The sequence below is a fragment of the Sorex araneus genome, chromosome 1 (assembly GCF_027595985.1).
Source record: "Sorex araneus isolate mSorAra2 chromosome 1, mSorAra2.pri, whole genome shotgun sequence".
In the NCBI taxonomy this organism is placed as follows: domain Eukaryota; kingdom Metazoa; phylum Chordata; class Mammalia; order Eulipotyphla; family Soricidae; genus Sorex; species Sorex araneus.
In genome coordinates, this window is record NC_073302.1 from 290,060,283 (window position 1) to 290,076,517 (window position 16,235).

A 16,235-nucleotide genomic window follows, 5' to 3' on the forward strand; every position below is an offset into this window, starting at 1 on the left:
AGGGGCTGGAGCGATAGCACAGCGGGTAGGGTGTTTGCCTTGCACGTGGCCGACCCGGGTTCGATTCCCAGCATCCCATAGGGTCCGCTGAGCACCGCCAGGGGTGATTCCTGAGTGCAGAGCCAGGAGTAACCCCTGTGCATCGCCGGGTGTGACCCAAAAAGAAAGAAAAAAAATCAACTCTAGACATAGACCTAAGTGTCAGGCAAAAGTGGAAGGCTAACATGTTATGTTTCGCACAGGCTAGGACTTGCGGGGGTGGAGGGGTGTTGCTGTAAGAAATAACTGTAGAATCTCTGGCGTAATCTCTCGGAAAGTCCAGTGTGAGTGGCAGGGATCTTATGACTTACTCAGGAGTTTGGACCTGGGAGCACCCAGCTATCAAAAGATTCCCCGGGTCACCAGTGAAGAGATCTGGAGAAATTCAGGAGTAATATTAAGGCACACTTGAAGCAGAGTAATCTCAGTAGGATTTCTGGAATAAACCTAGAGGCAATGAGGTCACCATTTCTATGAGAAATTTGTTTAGTAAATTTTGGGGCCAGAGCGATAATACAGCAGGTAGGACTCTTGCCTTGCAGGCAGCCGACCTGGGTTCGATCCCCACATCCCCTGTGGTCCTCCCAAGTCCACCCGTAGTTCTGGGTGCAGAGCCAGGAGTAACCTCTGAACACAGCTCGGTGTGTCCCCCACCCCAAGAACCCCACCCCATTTGTTTAATAAGCTTCAAGCTAAGAGGAGTTATTTTCTTAGAAACTCCCTGATGCCCTAAAAGTTCCATTGCAAGGAAGATTGCTGTGGCTAACCAGGATTGTTTTAACGGAGAGCATGAAGCAGGAGAGGAGGTGTGGCATTTGGCAGTGCCCCTTGGGCCCTTCTGTTCTCAGCCATGAGAGAAAATGTGTTTAGAAGAGCAGGAGTTTACCCGCGAGTCAGTGCTGATTTCTTTCTTCTTCTTTTGGTCAGAAAATACCTGCCTTGCCCCCTCCAGCAAGTTCCATTTGCCCAGTCTGTGTCATACAGTCTCGAGAATCCGTCCTGCGTCTCATTTCTTTCCACTGTTGGTGATGCCACAGCCGTCCCCTGCCTGGAGAGCCGCCGTCTCTGTCCTCCCGGGCCCAGAAAATCCATTTTCTGTGTATTAGCCACACTGACCTCTTAAGCACATGTAGCGTGTAACTCGCTGCCAAAAGTCTTTCCGCCTTTATGTTTTCTCTTAATTTCTTTTCTTCCTTTCCCTCCCCTCCCCGGGCCCCTCCTTCCTTCTGGGCCGCCGGCTCTCAGAGCACGGAGCCGTCTCCCTGGCACCTTTCAGTGGCTTCTCTTATCCGTAGACCCACATCCCTCGAGCCTCCTCCCGTTACCCTTCTCACACCTCGCGCTTCCCGCCTCTCCTGCTCTTGTCAGAGTCCGGCGTCGACCACCCCTCGAGGACAGAGCCCATAATGCAAATCACATGGCGAGGTTTATGGTTCCAGCTAGCTGGGGTCCAAGTATCCGTCCGGCACGGCGGGGTTCAACAAGGACCCGAGCCCTAGGTTCAGCCAGTCCTTACGCTTCACTTTGGCAAGGCAGCATCACGCAGCAATTTTCTATTACCTGCAGTGTACACGTATGTTTGTTGTTGTGGTTTTGGCCCGCGACATCCGGCCCAGCTCCCTGACAGTTACGTTCCGGAGACCTCATCTTATTCCGGACATGTCATCTTTGACGAGAGCATCTGGTTTTCCTGCTTTTCTTGCTCCTGGAAGAGAGAGGCCTGAGTCACCCAGAAGGACACAACGCCTGTCGTGGCGGGTCTCCCGGCTACGTGGGTCCTGACACTCTGGTGCTTTAGCGAGGCTGATCATCTTGTATGCATCTTCTCACTCCTCAGACCTTCCTTCTGCCTGAATTCTCAATTCCTTCCTGTCAGTTGTTCTTTTTCCCTCCCACAACTCTCAACATTTAAGTTGCTTAGACTTGTCTGGATCCAAATCTGGATCGATTTTATCTCCTCCTCCCGTGATCACTTCATGTAGTTTTGGCTTATCCAAGTTACTCGGTTCTTAAGAGTACTCGTTTTCCATATATTGTTTCTCTGTTGTGTTTCTTCTAACTGGACTTTAGCACCAGGTCAAGTTAGATGATCTCATTGTCCCAGCTCCTTAGTTCATACTTAGTAAACACTACAGAATGGGGGCCAGAGTGATGGGACAGCGGGTGGGGAATCTGTCTTGCCTGCAGCCAGCCTGTGTTCCGTCTTGGCACTGCCCCAGGTGGTCCCCTAAACCTGCCAGGAGTGACCCCTGAGCACAGCAGAGTAAGCCTGGCCCAAAACAATCAAAAAAAGAAAAGAAAGAAAATTCTGCAAAATAAAACCCAACTAAGTGGAAGAAATGAGAACAGAGACAACAGACACAGAACTCAAGAAACCAAGGGGACTAAACTCCCAGTTCTCAGGAGCTATGAAAATGAGGGGGCTGGAGCAATAGCACAGCAGGTAGGGTGTTTGCCTTGCACGAGGCTCACCCGGGTTCGATTCCCAGCATCCCATATGGTCCCCTGAGCACCGCCAGGGGGTGATTCCTAAGTGCAGAGCCAGGAGTAACCTCTGTGCATTGCTGGGTGTGAGCCATAAAGCAAAAAAAAAGATAAGCCTCCAGTAGACTAATAACCAAGGAAAAAAGGTGACACAAATTAGTCTCACTGAAGGGAAAGAGGGAGGCCACCGCAGAAGCTCCCGACACCAAATGAACGTGCCCCTGCAGTGGGAACCCTCCCGCCCCCCGACAGAGTTTACTCGCATGACATCATCCATGCCTGTTTGCAGACAGCAGCCTGCTTCTGTGGGTGGACCTTATCGTCCCGAAACATCTGCCCGGCCTCTTAACCTCTCCAAACTCCTTCCCCTCCTGTCTGACTCAGCCTTATCTCCTGCAGCTTTCAGGGAAGAATCTTGGCTTGTCAATTTCCCCCTCATCTGGGGCTGCCCTCTCAGTTGCTGGGGCCCTGCCGTCAGAGCTTAGGTTAAGTGCCGCCTCTTCAGAAATGCCGTACTTCCATAGACAGCTGTTGGGCCTGAATTAGAGAATTCACATTTGGTACCACGAAGAATTGGAGAGAGATGTGGTTTCATTAGTTTACTTTTTTGTTTGGGGGGGAATCACACCCAGTGGTGCTCAGGACTTACTCCTGACTCTGCACTCAGGGGTCGAACCCAGGTCAGCCACGTGCAAGGCAAGCACCCTACTCGCTGTGCTGTTACTTTGGCCCCATATTTCATAGTTTTCTAAAGTTAAAAAAAAAAAAAACGACTCATTGCTTTGAGTCTTCCTTTTCAGATATTTGATGCAGTAATTTCCCTGCATGCTCTGCTTTAGCTGCCCTCTCCCAGCCCCCCGCCCTCCCCCCCACACACACGCAGGAGATTTGGGCATGTTGCTTTGTCTTGTCTAGCCCACTGCATTTTTTCCCCTGATTTTTCATGTGCTGTCTATGCTTTGAGGGGTCCTTTAGAAGCTTGTTAATAATAACATGAGGGTGGGACTGGAGCAACAGCACAGCGGGGAGGGCGTTTGCCTTGCACACGGCCGACCCGGGTTCGATTCCCAGCATCCCATATGGTCCCTTGAGCACGGCCAGGGGTAATTCCTGAGTGCAGAGCCAGGAGTGACCCCTGAGCATCGCTGGGTGTGACCCAAAAAAGCAAAATATATAATAATAATAATAATAATAATAACAACAACATGAGGGTTATTGACAAGGGTTCCGTTTTCAGATATCTGTAGTTGCTGGTTTCTGTCGAGTCCCATTAGGTCTAAGGACATACTCTGTGTCCTTTCAGTTCTTGGCACGCGTGGGAGTTGCTCTCGATAGCCAACAGTAGGGTCTGTCTTCGAGACGGTTCCGGGGCTGTGTGCAGAGGCCGGGCTCTGCTTTCGTGTGCTGGCACACTTTCCGGGAGGTCCGTGCGGTCAAGGTGCCCGATGGCCTTCTGCGCAGCGGCTGCTGGACCCCTCCTCCTTCTCCTTCCGGAGACCAACGACTCCGGGGCTTGTAGACGCGGGTACGGTTCACATTCGCATAGACTCTGGCGGCGCCAAGGCCACAGGTTCAGATCCGAGTCGGCACATTGTTGGTGCTCAAGGTCCGGAAATGACCAGCCAGGCTCGGACACGGCCCGCACCAGATTCCCGTCCACATGCCTGCCGGGGCTCGTGTCCCTACCTGGGGCTGAGGGGAAGAGACCTGGGACGTTGTCCCTCCCTCTGGGGCCTGGGGAGAGCCGTTCCCCTCATTCCGAGCCAAAGGTTTTCTTGCCGCCTGTTCCGCGGCTGGCGCTGCCCACCAGCCCAGCCGGCCGGGGTCCATGCTCTGAACTGGGGCAGCGGGCAGAGGGAAGGGGTGTCCGTCTACGCACAGGCCTCGGGTCCGGGCAGCCCCTTGTTCCTGGCCTTCTGGGGAGTTTGAATTCCTCGGAGTCATGCGTGGTGCCTCAGGAGCAAAAAGAGCACCCAGAGGAGAAGCGTCCCCTGCACACGCGTCTCATCCCCTGCACACGTGTCTCGCCCCCTGCACACCCTGCACATGCGTCTCGCCCCCTGCACACGCATCTCGTCCCCTGCACACGCGTCTCGTCCCCTGCACACGCATCTCGTCCCCTGCACACGCGTCTCGTCCCCTGCACACGCGTCTCGTCCCCTGCACACGCGTCTCGTCCCCTGCACACGCGTCTCATCCCCTGCACACGCATCTCGCCCCCTGCACACCCTGCACATGCGTCTCGCCCCCTGCACACGCATCTCGTCCCCTGCACACGCATCTCGTCCCCTGCACTCACGTCTCGTCCCCTGCACTCACGTCTCGTCCCCTGCACACGCATCTCACCCCCTGCACACGCATCTCGTCCCCTGCACACACGTCTCGTCCCCTGCACACGCGTCTCGTCCCCTGCACACGCGTCTCGTCCCCTGCACACGCATCTCGTCCCCTGCACACTTGTCTCGCCCCCTGCACACGCGTCTCGTCCCCTGCACACACGTCTCGTTCCCTGCACACGCATCTCACCCCCTGCACACGCATCTCGTCCCCTGCACACACGTCTCGTCCCCTGCACACGCGTCTTGCCCCCTGCACACCCCCCTGGCTCCCTCCCCGTCTGCCCACCTTGCCCCACTCTCCAGAGCGTGTTCTCTGCTGCTTGTTTTTTCGACTTGGGCCTTATTTTCTACTTGAAATCAGTGAGAGGTGAAGGCGCTAGTGGATTTATGCTCACTTGGTTAGACACACAGGCAGTCCCCGCGTGGCCTTCTGCTAATAGATTTTATTCCTTTAAAGTCCTGTCGGGCCGGGCGGAGAGGAGGGCGTCGGAGACGGAGCAGGGGCCGTCTCACTGTGTCTCCCGCTCACCGTGTGCGCAGTTCTTTGGTGCGGGGTCTGCCGTCTGACACCACCATGCAGGTGGGGCTTTCTTTCATCATTCAGGTTAAATGACCAGAAATGCCCTTTGATGATGATATTCTGTCACTTCGAAACAAGTCAGCTAGTTCATAGAGGGAGAATCTTACTTTGGCTTGTGTTTGCCACCTTTATAGGTAATCTTGGTATTTCACGCGAGCAGACCCTGGAAGGAAACTTTGATTCCTAGTCCAACAATCCTCTCTCTCTCTCTATCTCTTTCTCCCTCTCTCTCTTTCTCTCTCTCTCTCCCTCTCTCCCTCTCCTTCCCTCTCCCTCTCTTGCTCTCTAGCCCTCTCGCTCACTCTTCACTCTCCCTCCTTCCCTCCTTTCTCTCTCCCCCTCCTCTCTTATTCCTCCCCTCTCTCCTCTCTCTCCCTCTCCCTGTCTCGCTCTCTAGCCCTCTCACTCACTCTCCCTCCTTCCCTCCTCTTTCTTTCTCCCCCTCCTCTTCCTCTCTCCCCCCCCCCCCTCTCTCTTTAGAACCTCCATGATACTCGGCCCTAAGGGAGAGGAAATAGTTTAAATGAAAGCACTGATGGTTGTTAGAGATGTCTGTTTGTTGAAACTGTGTGCGCACATGTGTCTGTTCAAAGAATCACACACATGCATGCACACACGCACATACAAACACACAGAGTGTGTGAAGACAAAGGTTCATCAGATTTCTCTGTCAATGAAAAAAATGGATGACTGGAGCCGTCGGACGCTTTAATGGGGAAGAAGTAAATTATGGTACAGAGCCTATAAAACGAAATGCCTCTTGGCCATTAATTCAGTGTTTATCAGTTACTGACCTGGAAAGGTCCATGATACCAAAGGAAAATTAAAGCTACTAAATATTATTAGCCTGACCTTTTTTGAAAAAGTGTTTTCTACAAGCACATGTAGAAAAATAGTATGGAAGTGTATGTCCCAAAATAGAGTGATCATTCACACTGAGGTGCGATTAAGCATATTTTCATTTTCTTTACCTATTCAGATATTTCCAGGGAGTTTTTTTTTAAAGTCTTATTTAATATCAGGAAGGAGGGAAGCAGAACCTATTTTTATGTGAAGGAAGAGGAAAGATTTTTATGTTTCATAGTCTGAAAACAAAGAATCTTAAGAGATTCTTAAGGGGGACATGATGTTGGATCACGGGCAGTAAATAGGGATTAATCTTTTGTGTTTTTTGGGGTGCTGGGAGTGGGGGCAGCCACCCCCTAAGGTTCAGGCCTTACCCCTGGCTCCGCACTCAGGTATTCTGTTGGGGGGCTCGGGAAATGCACCCGGGTGCAAGGGAAGCACCTTGCCCGCAGGACACAGTCCGTTCCAGGGATAAACCATTTAACGCTGATGTTTACAGATCTGACAGGTCAGGGTAGCCACGTGCATTGGAATTCCCTGCCCCTGACTGTGTTCTAATGCAGTGACCATGTGGTAAACTTGTCACCTGTAACGGAAGTGGCTGGGCTAGAGCAATAGCACAGCGGGTAGGGCGTTTGCCTTGCACTCAGCCGACCCGGGTTTGATTCCTCGGCCCCTCTCAGAGAGCCTGGCAAGCTCCCCGTGGCGTACTGGATATGCCAGAAACAGTAACAACAGGTCTCACAATGGAGATGTTACTAGTGCCCGGTCGAGCAAATAGATGAGCAACGGGATGACAGTGATCCAGTGAAGTGGCAGAAGTTTGGACTGTTTTCCTATAAATTCTCTTGGTAGGCGAAATTTTTAACCCTGGGTGGAAGATTGAAGAAGAGGACCTCTCTACGTATTTTTAATTCTCATTTCTGAATGCAAAGAGAGTTGCAGCTGAACCAGTGAAAGCCACTTGGAGCCCAGTGGCCCCTTAGTCCTCTCCCCTGCTGCTGCCCTGTCCGTGCCACCTCACTCTCCTGGTGAAGAAGGGAGTGAGAAATTGATTCTGGACGTGGCGCAAGATACAACCTTGGACGCTAAACATGCAGTATTGACGGTTCAGGCCGCTGACTCCGAAACTCTTCTCGCCGTCACAGTTAGTCTCCAGAGCTTGGAGCTGCAGGTGCAGTTCCTCCTTTAATAGACTCTGAGCTCCCCGGCCACCGGCCCAGGTCTGAGCCCGTATGTTGGTTCTCAAGCTACTTGGGTGATCAGCCATGTCTGGACAAGCTGGATCAAATACCCGTACACATAGCTACACACTTGGGAGGCCCCCAAGCCCCTTGACTAACACTGGCGGTGCCCTGGCACTGTGGCGTGTGCCAGGCTGCCCTGCGGAGAACCTCCATCCTCCGAGAGTTTTGAGGTTTCTCTCCGAGCTTCTTGGGGGAGCTGTTTTTATTTACCCTGTGATATGTATATAGTCAACAATACACAGTGCTTATCTGGAGAACTCAAGGGACAGGCCGTCCACAGTGCTCATCTGTACAGTTTAGAGGGGAGTTCGTGGGTCAGTTACACAGTGCTCATCTGTAGAGTCAATAGGGGAATTCATGGGACAATATACAGTGCTCATCTGTGGAGTTCGTAGTGGGAGAATTCATGGGACTAGACAAGTCCACGGACTCCGGATAGTCATTGTCTGTCTGCAGAACCGTTGTCTGAGCTGGTCATGGCTCCCAGGAGACCCCCAAGGAGGCAGAGAGGGGACGTTTCTCTGTGGACCTGTGGCGGGGACTGTCTCCTGCTTGGGATCAGGTTCACGGCAGCACCCTGGGTGGACTTCCGGGAAATTCTGTGTGTGTCGCACTCCACCTTGGACTGTGTGTAGGCAAAGGGGCAGACGCGACTAGGAGTCAGACAAGCCTGCCTGCCCCTCCTGTGCATGCCCGGTCTTTCCACAGCACCCTTGGCTCTGTCAGGCGGGTTTAACTGTCTGCTGGGACCACTGGGACCACCCAGATTCCAGAGTTACTGGTTAGTGTCCAGTGTGCGCATTACCTCACGGCAGAATTCCCATGCAGGGGTTGAGGAGGGTGTAGAGACGGCCACCACTAGGGTCGACTGTTCAGTGCAGGGGGGTGTACAGATGGCCCCCTGCCACACACACACACACACACACACACACACACACACACACACACACACGTCACATGTTGCCTCCAGTTCTCCACCATCTAGTCCACAGGCCACCGGGGGATTCTTTTCCCAGAGACCTGCTTGGCAACCCCTTCTTCAGTCCCTTTCCAGCGGACACCACGGCTGTACTCCCCCGGCCGCGCCTCAGTGGGGATGCCATTGCTCCTGGCCCCTGCTGGTCCCTGCTGGTCCTTGTAGCAGCTTCCATGTCCCGAGCCCGTTCCTGGCGCCAAGATGCTGTTTGTTGTTACCCGTGTCTCTTTGAACAGTGCTCGGCAGTTGCCCGGTCCGTGGGGCGCTGATGTGGTGGGGGTGACCTGATGTGCAGGCTGTGCTGCTGCTAAAGATCTCGAGATGGTGCAGCCCAGCTCCCCTCACCCCCACCCCCAGGTTGAGAAACTGAGGAACTGAGAGCTTGAAGTGAGTTTTTCTGAGTTCCTAGGCGTGCCTGGTCGGAGGGCCGGGTTTGGGGGCAGGGGTCTTGGCATCCGCGCGGACGCAGCACCGGGGTGCCCAGCTCCGTGGCTCTGTCTGCAGCAGCCCTGCTGGCTGGCCCTTCCCCCCTCACCTTGCCGCCCTCCTCCCTCGCTCCTGCTGGGGACGGAGCGAGGGAAGGCGGGACCCGCTCGGCCTCTCTCTGGCGTGTCCCGTCCTTGGCCCCGCACCCGGGGCACCTGCTGCTGCTGCTGCTGCACTACGCTGAAGACATTGGCAGAAGGGGAACTAAAGGCAGTGTCCCCTGGGGGGTCTCATCCGGTGTCTCAGGTGCCCTAGACAGCAGTTGGTGGGTGTGGGGGGGGCAGATCTGTTACAGGGGAGGAGCGCGGTCTGCCCTGTCCCTTGTCTCGGGAACGGAGCCTCAGAGCCTCTTTGTAAAATCGGTTCCAAAATTTTACAGTGGGCTGAGGTGAAAGGTACCAGGACGTTACATTGAAATGTACAGTGTATCTCTTTTTTTTTTTTGTCTTTGCCACTCCTAGATCTTTTTTTAGACTTTTAAGGTCTAAATCTGGATTTCCCTAGCACCTTGCATCCTGATTTAGGAAAGAGCACTTTCGATTCCCTTGGAATTTCTCTGCTGCTGACTTTCCGCCGTCTCCCCCTCCCCCTCGTAAGCATCAGCTGCTGGCCCACAGGGGCCACCGTGGGCGGGGTCTTGCTGCCCTTCGACCGTCTCTCCCAGGTCCATTCAGACTCTTGGTGCAGGCTGTCCGATAAGCTGTAATAATCTCCGTTCCTGGCAAGCTTTGGGAAAAAAAAAATCCACATATTTGTAGGTTTTCATCAAAGGTTAAATGTGCTTTACATGCTAAAAAAAGGACACCGGATTTCATCACTTAGCTCGTCGAAAAAGATGTCTTAATAACCACGTCCCTCCCCTTTCATTTTTATGACACTGAAATTAGGTTTTGCTGAATTAGAATTCAGACAGTGCGTTCATTTCACTGGCACTCGGCACCCGGGGGGGGTGCGCTCTCCTGCCCCCCCAATGAGAGACACGTGGGGGCTGTGCAGGTTACACGGACTCGGGAGGCGGCCTTGGCGCTCCCTGCCAGGTGCAGAGAGCTGGACCGGGAAGGGCTGCTGGGGTGGAGATGGCAGACGTGGAGACCCCTGGTGTGGGGCCTTTGGGGCCTGGAGCCTGCCCTCCGCCTGGGAGCACCGAGCCCGGCCGGTACAGCGGGTCCCTAGCAAGGCCTGCGGTGTAAGTGGAACCGGTTCCAAATCCAGTTCTTGCAGAGTGGTAAAATCCAAATTCCAGGTTTACTTGTTGGTCTTGCTCTTGTTCTTTTTCTTTTTTTTTTCTTATCAGTTTTTCTATTCCAGGTTGCTAACTGGCACGGTGCCGGGAGCGTGCCCTCTCGTTGAGACCATTGTCAGTTTGCCCTCGTGCCCAAGAGCAGAGAGAGGGACAACCGGGATGGGAGGGAGCGTGGCTGGCTTTAAGCACTGTAGGGCGAATGGGGAGAACCCCCCTGGCCCGGGGGTGGGATCGGGGAATCAGCGTCACCACCACCTTCTCTGCCTGCCTCCGGAAAGCCTTGACTGTGGGGTGGTATTCTCCAGGGACGGGCCTGTGCCCCCTCTTGAGTTGGTCTTGTTCGCATACACCCAGCTCAAGACTGCTTAGAGGAAAAGACGAGCATCCAGGCTGATGTCTCGACTGTGCTGCTTATTTATTTGGGTCTGGGGGCCACACTCTTCAGGGGCTCTGTGGATGCTGGGATCATTGCTGGCAGGCCCTGAGGACCATTTGTGATGCTGGGGGTCAGACTTGCGTAGGCGCTAGCCATGTAAGCCCTGAGCTAGGTAAGTGCCCCACTGCCCTAACTCTGCTGTCGCTCTGGCCTCTGAAACGCTTTTGTAAAGTAACCCTAGGAAAACACAGCATTCCTCAGGACAGAATCAGCATGGGAAGTAGAGAAATACATAGGGTGGCCATTGTATATTCGAGTAGCTTTTGTATGGTGTTATCTGTAGGCACCAGAATAACTGAGGACCAGTTTTCTTTTTCTTTTCTTATCCTTTGTTATCTTTATCCCCTTGGTCTTTTTTTTTTTTTCCCTCTCCAAAACTTGTTTACTGAGATACCGCTTATCTTGGACCAGCCAGCCTGCTGGAGTAAGAGTAACCTAAACAGCAGAACAAGATTGCTGAAATTTCTGGAAGCTGGGAGGGTCCAGCGGCTAGCAAGAACCAGCTTCCTGCACAGCTTTTGGCTGCCTGGCAGAAGATAAGGGAGTTCTTCGGGGTCTCTTATAAGGACTCCTCCCCTCATCCCTGACTCCTCCCCTCATCTCTGACTCCTCCCCTCTCAACACCCTGAATAAGCATCGCATTGGGGTTCTGTTTCAAGCTCAGGTATTGGGCGGGGTGGGGTTTACAAGCTCAGGGTCTAGCACAGCTCATGTTGGGAAGGAAAAGAGAACATCACCGGAAAAGCCAATGATTTACAATACTTGTCACCTTAGTCACGTGACAAGCCCAGGTACAACCGAAGAGTCCCTGAGGGATAAAAGAGAGTGCAGTGAGGGGCAGGAGCGATAGCACAGCGGGTAGGGCATTTGCCTTGCTTGCGGCCGACCCGAGTTCGATTCCCAGCATCCCATATGGTCCCCGAAGCACGGCCAGGAATAATCCCAGAGTGCATGAGCCAGGAGTAACCCCTGAGCATCTCCGTGTGTGACCCAAAAAGCAAAAAAAAAAAAAAAAGAGCATGCAGTGGGGTGCAGTTCTGCCCCAGAAGGGGGGCGGGGAACGTGCCCCGGATGGCCGCCCCCGTGCCCATCTCGCAGTAGCTGAAGTGTGGTTTGCTCTCTCGTAGGTATGAGAAGGTGCCCGTCATCTTGGTGGGGAACAAGGTGGACCTGGAGAGCGAGCGGGAGGTGTCCTCCAGCGAAGGCCGGGCCCTGGCCGAGGAGTGGGGCTGCCCCTTCATGGAGACGTCGGCCAAGAGCAAGACCATGGTGGACGAACTCTTTGCCGAGATCGTGCGGCAGATGAACTACGCGGCGCAGCCCGACAAGGACGACCCCTGCTGCTCGGCCTGTAACATCCAATAGCATCGGACGGGGCGGCCCGGGACGGGGCCTGCTCCGGGACTGGAGGCGGGACGCCGCGGTGAAGCCGGAGCCCCCACCCCACGTACCCCCCCCCGTACCCCCCACCCCCCCAGGCCCCGTCGAGCAATGATTGATTGCCGGCCGGTCGCGCCAAGGGACGGGGGGTGTCCAGCCACTCCAGTCTTCACCAGCGTCCCCAGCCTCCTTTCTGCACCTGCAACTTGAAGGCACAGCCAATGGATCTACAGGGTGACCCATCCCCGCCGAGAGCCCTGCGGGGCACTGTCGCCGCATGGGCAGAAGCCAGCGGTTGGAACGGAAGGAAAAAACGTCGTGGCGAGCGTGAAGCCCGGAAGGAGTCCTCGGACTCCTTACAAGTAAAATATTTTTTTCTTCTTCTTCTTCTTTAAAATAAATAAATAAATAAATAAATAATAAGTAAAGGAGAAATATTTTCCTACGAAGAGAGTACTGAGTTTCCCGGACTCAACCTAGCGCTTCATAACCAAGGTTATTTCCTCAAGTTCAGAACCTGACAGCTGGCCTGCGGCTGAGTTCACGGGGAGAGAGTCTTCGCTCAGCTGACCCCTTTCTTGTCTGGTTTGATTTGATTTGATTTTTTATTTTTATTTTTTTTTCCTCGTTTTCATTTTGTTTTCAAAATTGTAGGCGTCCCTCCTCATTTTTTCTCGGGACCCGGAATTAGAACTCCTGCCTCAGTTTCCCCCAGAGAGCAGCAGAAGGCAGGCCGGGTCCCGGGGACGTGCGGCCCAGCACGCAGAGGTGGCTGTGGCCCCTGAGGGCCACTCAGGGGGGCTGGGGGGTCACGAAGGAGCCGCCCAGGCCCGCCCCTTTATTAACCAGGCGGGGTCTGTCTCGCTGTCTGCAAGGAGGAGGATGCCACGGGGACAGAAGGGGTGCGGAGCCTTAGTCACACGCCTGTCCTCGCCGGGGGACACGCAGCACCGTGTAAGGGAACAGAAGCCATTGCCAGCCGCGGGACCCCGTCTGCGGACAGCTCACTGGACAGGACAGACGCCTGGCGTTTCTTGGCGTCTGCTAGAGCCGCCGGTTCCTTCTTGCCTTTAAGGGCTAGGGTTGTGGTGTGATTCTTGGCTTAATCTGCTTTCGAAATCAAGTTCGCTACAGCAGAGCTTAAATTGCAGGCTTTGTTGTTTTTTTAAAAAAAAAAAAAATTTTTTTTTTTTTTTTGAGTAGCCATGTGAAAATGATTTGGGTTTCAAAGTCGACCTTAAATTACAGAGTGGAAGGTAAGGGACAAAACAAAACAAACAAACAACCCAACAACCAACCTTTATATTATTTCATTTTCCTGGAGAATTCTATGAGTTTTTTTTTCTTCTTCTTCTACCAATTTTGCCCTGATTACTGAAGTGGCAAATAAAGCTAGAGTGAATATTTTGTTTTTGAATAAGGTGCTCCAAGCTCTGACATTTTGGGTTTTTCATAGCCGTGAAGTATTTATCATTTGCATGACTAATGGCACAGGAAAAAAAAAAAACACAAAAAAAGAAAAAAAAACAAACCTATTCATAAGTCTTACAATCAAGTGGAGAAGGGTCCCCCGCCCCCTTCAGCGTGCTCGTGCCAGCGGGGGGGAGCCACCGGAGCCAAACTTGCCCTTGGGAACTGCAACATTGCCCGAGCCTGTGATTCTGTGATCTGTATACCGCCCCACGTTCTCGGTTCCCGCTCTCGTGCAAGATCTCTGGTCCGAACCGTGCGCCACCGCGAGCAGAGTGTATGTGCGTGCATGCGTGTTTACCGTCCCTACGAATTTGGCACAAGTCAGAGCTAACTGCCTGCCTGCGCGTCCGTACTGCAGAACACGCATACGGAAGAAAAAAAAACAAAAAAACAAACAGCTTTCTCCTTTTGAAACGATTTGTGTTTTCTATCCACAGTGGAAATGGTCGGTAGCCCCCACGTGTCAAGTGAACTGGCGTTGAGCTTAGAAGGTAGAAAAAAAAATAATTAAAAAACAAACATCCAGGTGGATAGCGCTTTTTTTCATAGATAATGTGGGTGTGACCAGGCCGCGCTTGTCAAAAGGCCTTGGATTGTGAGTGTTCCATGTTCCTCAGTGTAGGCTTCTAAATGAGTCCCCAATTGTGAGGCACTTTGCTCATAGGACAGGAAAAAAAAAAAAAAGTTCTAACCCATTTTATTGAAAAATTGACCTTGTTCAGACGTGGGGCAGAAATGAGAAAACCTAAAGAGAAATCGATTGACCAAAATAGATTTGTCCGTGGATTTTTGACGCCTCATATGACTGATTCTGTTCTTCAAGAATTCCGTATGGATGGCGATTCATGACAGCTAGGATTCCCCCTGTTCCAAACATTGATCAGAGATTTCTGCAGTTTGCCCTTACGGATTGCTCTGCAGACCCGAAAAGTTAGTCATCCGAACAGCGGGGGTAGAGCGTCCAGGGGAAAGGAGTACCTGAAAATTGGGGCTTCAGTTAGAAGTGTTTGTGACAGACGGTAAGGTGGGCGTTTTACTGTAAAGATGTTAATAATAGCAGATCTTGCTACCTGATCAGTGTTTCCACACAGCCCTGCAAATTTCTCGACAGAGCATGGAAGGATCCAGAACAACCCTGGCTGCCTCCTGGGCCGTCATATCTGCCGTGAACAGAACTCAGCCGGCGTGAATGTGTTCGTTGAATCGTTACTTAAAAAAAAAAAAAAAAGCTTAAAATCAGGAAGACTAAATTTGTTGGCACATGATGAAATAATAGTGGCTACAGAGAAAAGTTGGTGACCTCGTGTCACTGTTTATCTTAGGCCCTGATCAGACTAGCAACTAGATAAGTGAAAGTTGTTCTAACATGCCTTAAAATGTTATGGTTTGATCCAAAGACCCACTTTTTCTTTAGCTCTTGTGATAAGGTTTCCTTTTGTTTGGGCTTTGTCTTGCTTTACTTTTTTATACAAAGGCAGCATTTTCAAAAAAATAAATAAATAAATTTTTTTTCCCTTGTACCTGGCAACTTTGGGGGGTTCTTTCAAGCTGTGATAAGCGGTGGTGACGGATGCCTTTCATTCTGCTCAACTTACACAAAAACAAGCCAGCAGCTGATCAAAAGTGTTCCATCAAATCTTTCTTAAACTCTTGAAAGGTGCTTTGATGATTTATTTTTTTTCTCCATCGGTTTGTAAAATTAGGACTGAACTTTGAACTCTCGCATCACTCCGGTGAAACTACTGATATTTGCTTTTCTGTATCCAGAAAATGCTGCCTGAGGGTACCTGCTCTTTGCTTTCCAGAGTTTCCCAGTGGGAATGTCGTGCCCATTCGTTCGATCGTGCAAGTGCTCACTTGGTTGGTTGCTGTTGTTCGTTCCTATTCCTTGTCCTCAGCCGTCTTGTGTTAGCACTGGGTAAGCTTTAATTGTCTCCTTAGCCAATCAGCTGTTAAAGACTGTGGGGTCCCCCCCCCTTTTTTTTTTAAATTAATGTGTCATTGTGCATCTATTAAATCTTGATCAGGGTTTCAAGAATGACTGCAGTGGGTTTTGGAAACAAACTTATCATTATTGATTTGGGGTTTCCCAGAGATAGAGTTCACAGTTAATTGTTGACCTCTAATACAACTGACCATTTAAAAATTGAACAAAAGTTTATTGTTTTGTAACAGTTGTCAGTTGTTAAACCTTGACATTTCAATTAAAACATGAATTGTAGTTATAACTCAATGCAAATTCAACAGTTGTATTTGGAGTTAAATTATTTTAACAAATAAATTTATTTAATGAAACTTTGCTGGATTTTTCTGTGTTGTTACATGTTCGCCAGGAAAAAGGTAATAGAAAATGACCAAAAACTTCCACAGAAAGAATTTCATGCTCTAATTCAAAATACTCAAGTTGGATTAAATTGAAAGGTCATCATAAAAAAAAAAAAGAAAAAGCAAGGTCTGATCTTCATAGCCTTTACAAATGAAAACAAGGGACAGACTTTGAAAATCGGTGATCACCAGTACAAGACTTATCTCTGTGAGTCTTCTTTCCTGCTTTTTTGTTACTAGCTGGGTCGTTGAAAGTCTGGATGCTAACAGAATTCCAGATAGTTACCATTAATTAGCAGTTGTGTCATGGCCCTGCTGGTGTATCCCTAAAATTATCTATGTATTATCTATGTTCTAGTGATGGCTTGGGGGCTGCCTTTT

The 16,235-nt window shown here is 51.4% G+C and overlaps 1 protein-coding gene across 1 annotated transcript in view; it reads left to right on the top strand.

The window, feature by feature from the left end:
• Positions 1–15,824, top strand: part of RAP2A (RAP2A, member of RAS oncogene family) — a 37,197-nt gene extending 21,373 nt beyond the window's left edge. Inside the window, exon 2 of the mRNA XM_055132644.1 lies at positions 11,804–15,824. Coding sequence (XP_054988619.1) covers positions 11,804–12,041 — 238 coding nt within the window. The 3' untranslated portion in view covers positions 12,042–15,824. The remainder of the gene's footprint in view (positions 1–11,803) is intronic.
• The last annotated feature ends 411 nt before the right edge of the window (positions 15,825–16,235 follow it).